This window comes from Debaryomyces fabryi (assembly GCF_001447935.2).
Source record: "Debaryomyces fabryi strain CBS 789 chromosome Unknown contig00250, whole genome shotgun sequence".
In the NCBI taxonomy this organism is placed as follows: domain Eukaryota; kingdom Fungi; phylum Ascomycota; class Pichiomycetes; order Serinales; family Debaryomycetaceae; genus Debaryomyces; species Debaryomyces fabryi.
This window is the reverse complement of record NW_015385676.1, coordinates 1-8,806: the sequence shown is the minus strand read 5'-3', so window position 1 is coordinate 8,806 and position 8,806 is coordinate 1. Positions and strand designations below refer to the sequence as shown.

The 8,806-nt window shown below is 32.5% G+C and overlaps 5 protein-coding genes across 5 annotated transcripts; 3 read left to right on the top strand and 2 right to left on the bottom strand.

The window, feature by feature from the left end:
• Window positions 1-64: 64 nt before the first annotated feature.
• On the bottom strand, window positions 65-899 carry AC631_05667 (uncharacterized protein; the record flags this gene model as incomplete). The annotated part of the gene is made up of 1 exon (XM_015614496.1): window positions 65-899. A coding segment is annotated over one exon (835 nt), but the record flags the coding sequence as incomplete, so codon positions are not given.
• Window positions 900-1,963: 1,064 nt separating this feature from the next.
• Window positions 1,964-3,319, top strand: AC631_05666 (uncharacterized protein; the record flags this gene model as incomplete). Its single annotated transcript, XM_015614495.1, has 1 exon — window positions 1,964-3,319. The coding sequence occupies one exon, from the start codon at window positions 1,964-1,966 to the stop codon at window positions 3,317-3,319; it is 1,356 nt and encodes a 451-aa protein (XP_015464679.1).
• Window positions 3,320-3,454: 135 nt separating this feature from the next.
• AC631_05665 (uncharacterized protein) lies at window positions 3,455-3,721 on the top strand (the record flags this gene model as incomplete). The annotated part of the gene is made up of 1 exon (XM_015614494.1): window positions 3,455-3,721. One exon carries the CDS (start codon window positions 3,455-3,457, stop codon window positions 3,719-3,721), a length of 267 nt encoding a protein of 88 aa, XP_015464678.1.
• Window positions 3,722-4,609: 888 nt separating this feature from the next.
• Window positions 4,610-4,858, top strand: AC631_05664 (uncharacterized protein; the record flags this gene model as incomplete). Its single annotated transcript, XM_015614493.1, has 1 exon — window positions 4,610-4,858. One exon carries the CDS (start codon window positions 4,610-4,612, stop codon window positions 4,856-4,858), a length of 249 nt encoding a protein of 82 aa, XP_015464677.1.
• Window positions 4,859-5,034: 176 nt separating this feature from the next.
• Window positions 5,035-8,688, bottom strand: AC631_05663 (transport protein particle complex II subunit; the record flags this gene model as incomplete). The annotated part of the gene is made up of 1 exon (XM_015614492.1): window positions 5,035-8,688. One exon carries the CDS (start codon window positions 8,686-8,688, stop codon window positions 5,035-5,037), a length of 3,654 nt encoding a protein of 1,217 aa, XP_015464676.1.
• Between the last annotated feature and the right edge of the window lie 118 nt (window positions 8,689-8,806).

Below are 8,806 nucleotides of genomic sequence, written 5' to 3'. Positions count from 1 at the left end.
TCTATTAACAAGAACCCAATTAAACATAAACCTCCAACAATAAACATGGCAATAATGAGACTACTGCTCCATTTGTATGTTGATCCACCTCCACTTATGGGAATAAGTAAAAGAATCAAACCAGCAGAGCTGAATATGAACCCCAAATAATCAATCTTCTTGAATTTTTCTCTTCTGGTTAATATATCCAGCTTTTCCTTTTTATTTTTACTAACAACAAAGTAAATCGTAGAGGCCACTAAAAAACATATGGCTGGCATGATATAATAAAATGTTCTCCAAGTTGAACTTTTTATAAAACCAGCTAAAATCAATGGACCTGTGCAGTTAGCTAGTCCTATACTACTTGAAAGAATACCATAATACTTAGCACGCTTCTTAAGTACAACAATATCAGAAATGATAATATTGGTTAACAGCTGGATTCCTCCGTTTGCTATACCACAACATGCTCTAAAAATGAAGAATTGTACTCCTGTTCTTGCAAGCCCGCAGGCTAAATCAGCAACTGCCAAAAGAAAGAAAGAATACAACAATACAGTCTTCCTACCAAAAATATCAGCAAACCTACCAACTAACACCTGGCACACACAATTAGCCAAAAGAGAAGACGTACCTGCCCAATTAATAGTGGTCTCTGCATTCAAATCCTTTGCGACCCGTGGTAATGCAATAGTTATCCCAGTTTGATCAACAAACGATATAAACAACCCAAGAGACATAGTTGCAAGGCATATAATCATTTTCTTTTTTGGCAAAATATTTAGATGAGCATCTCCTAATTTTTCAGCCAAATCTTGCTCATCGTTCTCACCACCGTTCTGCGTACTAGTTTCTCTAACATCGTGAGCTTTCGTACTACCATCAACTGGTGGAATGTTGTTAGCACTTAAAAGCATATTCGATCGACTTTCCAGAATTTCGTTTGCACCATTAAATTTGACATGTTCTTGCATATTTACCTGCAGCTTCTGAACTTTCTTAAAACAAGATAGTTGCACACCAATTTAGATCCCTTATTTTGAGAACCTTTAGGCTGTATTCTGTATGTCTACTCCGGAATAATCTGGAAATTTTAAGACTAGTGAACAAAAGGGTTCATATTTAAACTGAGGAGATAGAAACTTCGTCGGATCGGAAATCGGGCTTCTCGGACTAAGTGGAGACAAAAGATGGGGCTGCGAATTTATATTGGCCAGTCAATGAGTCACTATATATAATCATAGTAGCGTTTTCAATATGGGGCATAAGAATGTTTTACTTAGCACTGACGAGTAGTATTAACAATTGCATTCAAAAACTGTTTACTTTGATAAAAAAAAATTGTTAGACATATTTAAGCTTCCACATTCGCTGTTGCAATCAAATCAGTCATAGACTTCAACGCCGTTAACTGTAAACGATTTACGGACCTCTAAGCTTATGTATCCAGTAAATTTTAACATGTTGCATTGCTCTTATATTACTAATCAAAAGCTCTTAGGAACAAAACTTTAAGGTTCCACTCTTTCACCCACCCCAGTATTCACACGCTCTATGGGAACCGTCACAATTTGTAGGATTAAAAACATAAATTCTGTTAAATACATCAGTTCATGTCTTTTTGGTTTCATCTGTTGGTATACGCATTCGTAGTGAACATTGGAATAGAACCCGAATTTTGCAGCTGCCTCAATAATTCGTAGTTTTAAATTTTTTGATATGAAATTAAATGGGTTTCTCAACTTTCCCCATTTCTGTAACCTCTATATTACTTCGATGGTGCTTTCGGTATATTTATTAAACTTCATTGTACATCAAAGTTGTTATCTTCTAAAGATATCAATGTAATGAAAAATTGACTCGGCACGTGATGTGGTTCAAGGGTCATCTGGTGAGCTTTGCCATGAAGTAAATAAATCGAGTCCTCGTATACCCAATTGAACCACAATATCGAGTTATCTTACGTTAAGAAAGTGTGAATATGGTTAAGGATACTAAATACTACGATATTTTAGGCGTTGAGCCAACTGCAACAGACGTAGAATTGAAAAAGGCTTATAGGAAGCAAGCTATTAAATGTCACCCAGATAAAAATGGAAATGATCCTACTGCAGCAGCCAAGTTTCAAGAATTAGGAGAAGCATACGGTATTTTGCAAGATAAGGAAAAAAGAGCACTTTATGATGAGATGGGTGTTGAAGGTATGCAAAGTAACAATGTTGCGGGCGAAGCAGATGTCGACCCAGCTGAGTTCTTCAGTATGATTTTCGGAGGTGAAGTTTTCAAAGACTGGATTGGTGAATTATCAATGTTGAATGAAGTTTCCAAGACTGCTGATATATTGGGCGACGAAGAGGGGGCTGAACTGGAAACGCAGGCAACGGATTCGACCAATACAACAAGCGAAGTAGCTACACAATCAGAAACCGGTTCAGACGTGACTAAAACTAACGGACAGAAGGATGATATCTTGTCTACTGAAGCCATTAATAAGAAAAAGAAGCAAAAGATGACTCAACAACAAAGGGAAGAGATTTTGAAACTCCATGAAGAAACTAAAAAGGCCCAAGAAGAACGTGTGAGAGTGTTGTCACAGAACTTATTATCTAGAATCGAGCAATACACATCTGCTTCTACCAACCAAGATTCCTTAGATCGTTTTAAGACAAAGTTGAACGAAGAATTAGAAGATTTAAAGATTGAAAGTTTTGGTATTGAATTGTTACATTTAATTGGTAAGATTTACACAAACCAAGCTCATGCAACTATTAATGCTTGCAAGACCTTTGGTGTGTCCAAAATATTCTCGTCTGTTAAATCTAAAACTAACAGCTTCAAAAATGGGTTCTCTATTTTAAAGACAGCTTTAGATGCTCAAGCTTCTGTCGAGGCAATGGTTAGAGAGCAAGAAGATATACAAGAGGCTATCGCAAGAGGTGAAGAATTAACCGATTCCCAGAAGCATAGACAGGTTGAAATGGAGAGGTTAATTACTGGTAAGGTTTTAGCTGCTGCATGGGCTTCTACTAAATTCGAAGTCACGGGTATTTTGAATAAGGTTTGTAATAGAGTCTTGAATGATAAATCTCTCGGTAAGAAGGTTAGAATTTCCAGAGCTCAGGCCGTACTTTATATTGGTGAAACTATGTTGAAGGTAGAAAGATCACCCGAAGAAGCCGAAGATGCCAGAATTTTTGAAGAAATGATGGCAGACGCTACTGCTAAGAAATCAACAAAAAGAAACAAGAAATCTAAAGTCAGTGATAGAGATATTGAAGAGTTCATGAAGAACGTTAATGAAGTCCACGAAGTAGATGAACCTGAAGAAGTTAAATAATTAATTCCTCTTGTATTTATAATAGAATATCAATATATTATGTTTGGTTTGTGCACGACCGTATCTTTTTTTAATTCATCACGAAAGTACTCCACGGAATACTATTAGATATCTTTTTATCCTTAAACAAAAACCATGCCTAATTCTAAGCAAGTACTAGGTTTATATAAACAGCTTTTGGAGAAAGCTTATAAGTTTGATAACTATAACTTTAGAGAATTTGCAAAGAGAAAGATTGTTGATTCATTTAAGGCGAACAAATCCTTGAAGGACGATGAAGCTGTTAAATCATTTTATAATGAGGGAATAAACCAGTTAGCTATGTTACAGAGACAGACAACTATTTCCCAAATGTTTACCTTTGACAAGGTGGTTGTTGAGCCATTAAAGAAGCATCATTAAGAAAAATAGAAGATTCCGAGTAGTCGAAGTTATCAGATTTCTAATGACTGCATTTCAGAAACTGCTTAATTCAAGGAGATATTACGCAAAGGTTTAAGTTGTTTACTGTGATCCATTTTTTGTACATAATTTACGCATTACTGATCAGATTGGTGGCGTATAGCAGATATTCGTTTTAGATTTTTAGTCTTTTAATAAATTTATACGTTATTGTTGAAGAATGAAAGCCAACCAAAGGACGTTGATACAGCTTTGCATATAACGAATAAAGCGTTTATCTTTTTTATTTTTAATGTACTTCAAGAATGACCCTTTCAGTCTTATTTCTTCCTAATGAATTTGTAGTCACAAATGCAAACATGCTATCAAAAGCATGTTTTGTATATGAATCTATCCGTTTGCTATGCATAATTAGATAATGAATCTTGTTATACGTATTAGTTCCACCAAAAAAAATGTTTATGATAATCTCATTATTATCTTCATCCCTAAATCAATGTTGTTGTTTTAGTTATTAAAACAATCAACTAATTAGCATAAAACCAGGTTTATGATAATTCATTTGAACAATGGAATGTTCTTTATTCATGAAATGGGCTACTCATAACTTACGTAGAGTTCAAAAAAGTTGCAAAAAATATACGACCTCGGTGAGGGTCGAACTCACGATCTTGAGATTAACAGTCTCACGCCTTAGCCAACTTGGCCACGAAGTCGTATTTTCAGAAGTCCAAGGAATAATCATGTCTAAGTATGTAGCAGATAAGGTGACTCGTATGTAATTGTTAGTCATAAGTACTTGCAAATATACCTCTTTTCAGATTGTATATAAACAGGGGAATAAAATAATAAAGTGGTTCATTGTCGTTTAGATTTATACAAATAAGCATGGAGCAAGATAAGAAATGTATTGGGATTGAAAAGACCCAAGAGAACGTTTTGAAACATTTTGAGACAGTATTAGGTGATAAATACAAAGAATATGAATTCAGCTTCTGTCAACATAACAGCTTATTCTATATTAACCCTGTAGAGAAAAGGGAAATGGATGTATTGGAAAAGGATAGCTTGTTAGAGAAGGCTATTGATACGATGCCGCATAGGTGCATGGTATGTTTGGAAGACAATGTCTTTTAGCATCAACGTTATCAAACTTTAGATACTCTATATAGGAATTTATATTATGCATTGTTGTATATTCGTAGATTTTTGGCCTTTTTAGAAACTATCAATCGTATATCAGTAAGTATGCGTATTTAAAGACTTATACTATTTGAATGCATATTTAATCCTGAACTCTTAAACTTTAGCATCTAGAACGAGAAGGTGATACTATTAACATCTGGTACAACCAATAAAGTCTCTAGTCCATTTTTGAAATTAATATCCATTGAAAAGTCATTTTCTAAATTCTCTAAAGTCCTAACATTTATCTTTGGCAAAAGTAATCTACCGACTGTTAAAGGTATTAAAACTACCTCAAAGCTATTTTTATTTTCATTTGAGTCATAGTCGATTTGAAAAGATTCTTTTCTAAATCCTGAAATTAGCCAGTTGTCATCGGTTTGAATGGTAAGCTGAAAATTCTCTTTCTGAGAAAAGAGGCTTACTGGTTTACTAGGTGAAGATTCTGCAAGTATTTCTATCTCATCTTCAGAACCAGCTTTAACTTTATTATTTGACCATTTTGTAATAGATTCAATATTTAGATTCATTAGTATAGGTTCGCCTACTAAATATTGAGGCTTTCTTTCAAACTCAAATTCAATAATTTGTAAAATATTTAAAACTGGGATAGGTACAGTGATTAACAATTGTCTATTCTCGAAATTAGGCGTAACCTCAAATTTCAATTCATTTTCAAACAAAACATCCTTGAATAATCCTATTAATTTTTTCTTATCTTCCTTTTCTTGTACGTGTTTTAACAACGTTCTTTCAATCAATAATTCTATTTCACAGTTATTAATGATCTTGACTTCCTGATTGATAGCATAATTGTTCAAATCGAAAATGATCTCTTTAAAGAGTAATGTCTTTATCAAGTACCAATATTTACGCAACTGTAAATCATGTAACCTGTCCAAAAGAAAACTTTGAATAATAGCACAACATTCATTTTTTAAATCTGAATATTGGACCTTTAAATCTAATGAATCTAATGATTTAATCATATAATCAGATTTCGGAATTATTTTGTAAAAATACGATGCAGGCTGATCGCCGAAAGTTATCGGACTCGGGGAATTCTTTGGACTGATAATAGTATAGTTCTCATTTATTGTTGTTAGATCATTAGATATTATTCTTATAGGTAGCTTTGGATTCGAAGTACCTACTTGAAATTTGGAGAAGATATACTGCGACTTGAATATGTCTTGTACTGAGACAGATATAGTTAAAGTTGTATCCACTTGGTCAATAATAGAATGACTAAAATCTTCCCCATTCGAAGAATATGCTATGTCTGTCTTTAGACTAATAATCTTATTATCGCTATAATAGGAATAGGGAATTTTAATGTCAATTGACTCGTTGGAAGATAAACTCTTGACTTTAAGTCTATCTTTCAAAAGTTCCTTATTAATCTTAAGACCATTTGTATTCGAAATTATATCGATTTTCATGTCCTGAACATTATTATTTCCATTTTTTATTCTTAATATTACTTCAGTACTCTCCAAATCGATATCAATAGGGGTGCAAAATTCACATGAAAATTTAGTTAGACCTGGATAAAAAAACATATCCGAAGTCCATTTATTATGGCCAACTACGATATCCCTAGATTCAGAATCGTTCAAGAACGAATCCTTTAGAATAGTTTCATTGTTGTATTGAATAACAGTATCATCAGCTGTACTATCTATACCATGTTCAGCATTGAATCTCTTTGTAAAACGCAAATTTTTATTGATTCTAACGGTGATATGAGATGGATTGAAAGAGCCAAATTTAAAGTTGTTTGAATATAGTTTAATAGTATTATCTACCTTATTAGAAATAGTAGCATTCTCAACATTGAAATATAATATGCCTTCACTATTTTCTAGTATCAACTGAATTTCCATAAAACTAAAGTCAATACCATAGTTATTAGTTAACTTAATTTGGACAAAATATTTGTCAGCATTAGTTGACTCGTCACTCTGAATAAATGGCATGATATCTACTTTAAAGATTTTGTCAAGAGGAAAATCAATAGATTCATTCAATTTGCTAGAGTATTCTTCAATCTTCTTAAATAATCTCGTAATTTTAACTTTTGGTTTAATTAATTTATAGTTGTTGATTCCAAATTTGCCATTTTTAGAATTCACAAGATTTGAAAACAATCTTAAGCATGTTAATGAAATTAAACTATTTTCACTTTTGTCTAATTTTTCAATACAGTTTAGATATATTTCTAATAAAATTCCACCCATAAAATTCCAACTATTATTAATGAAGAAATCATAAGAATCCTGTAAAATATTTAATGACTCTTGATAATTGCCAATTTGATAATTCAATAAGGCAAGATCAATACTCAAAATATCAATAGTCTTAGTCCGTCCGGAATTAACAAAGTCATGTATAATTAATTCTGTTGATTTCTCGAAATGCATGTAGTAGGTTTCTCGATTCAGTAAAATTTCTAGGAGTGGTTTATATGATAGCTGGGATATTTCCTGATAAGTTTTATCGTCATCCAATGATATTTCTTCAAGAATTTCGTTAATGCCATTAATATTGTAACCATGGGAATTGGCAATTTTAGCCAATTTAGATCTCTGAGTTAATTTCAATTCTCCTTGAAATTCCAAGATTTCACTCAATTGATTGTACTGTTCACCATCTATACTTTTCATGTTTTCATTCATAAGTTTATTGCATATGGGTAATTTAAGGTAATTATCAATAACCACAAATATCCATTCATTCAACTTATCTCCAAAAATATTTGACAAATCATTTAAGAAGTATAATAATTTTTGATATATGCTTGATATAGAAATTGATGATAACGAAATGGAATTGGCGTAGTTAGCTAATAGTTGCAATAACGAAGATTGATTTACGAATATCAAACTTTTCAATTTGAATAAATTAATTTTCTCTCTGTCAAACGAACTCTTTATGCTAGTGGAACCAAATGACTGCTCAAACAGATAACCATTCAAGTCTGTTGGAATATTAGTAATTTCTGTTTCAAATTTAGACCGATCAGAATAATATAACTTATTTAAGTCATTTGATAATTCATTATATATACTTAACGAATCATTTAGCAAGCGCATATCATTCAATAAGTCTGCTAGTTTCAATTTCAATATAAACGCGTTGATGTCTGTTGCTTTATGATTGTATATCAATTCATTAAGCGAGACATACTTATTATTAAATGATGATATTAAAAAATCTTTCATATGATTTATCAAGTCATTGTACGACTCCAATTTCGCCATTTCACTTTCATACACCTCACGAACTTTAAAACATCTCTCCTTGACGCCTGAATCTACTGATAACGCTTGTAATTCTTTTCCATCAATTCCAAAATCAATTTTTAGTTTATCAAAAAGGGACGTTTTAATTATAGAAGACAGCTTATCCTTCAGGCTAGACCCCATAAATAAAACAATTGCCCATTCCACCTCTGAGTCGCTCACTAAATGCTTGAGCCATTCTTTAATTAATGGTCTGACTTGTGCTCTGTAGGTATCCAAACTTTCATACTTTATAAACATTATTCTCGAATATGTCTCATCATTTCCCTTCATAGATGTATTTTTAGGTACTTCTTCCACAAATCTCACTGGCAATAAGGGTATGGACTTCAATGGTTTGGATATGTTGTATTTCCAATGCAAATTGGTAAGGGGAAGCTTACTGTGCAATTCATCTTTAATTAATGGATACACATTAAAAGGATCATAATATCCCACTAGTACAGGGTTTCGTAGGTTTAAATCATCTATTTCCATATTATCTCATCGATATATTATGAGTTAATGCAAGGTTGAGTTAATTAATAATAAATTTACTTAGGCGTTACCAGAATTCAGAAATCACTATTGATTCGATTTTGAAAAAGTCAACAAG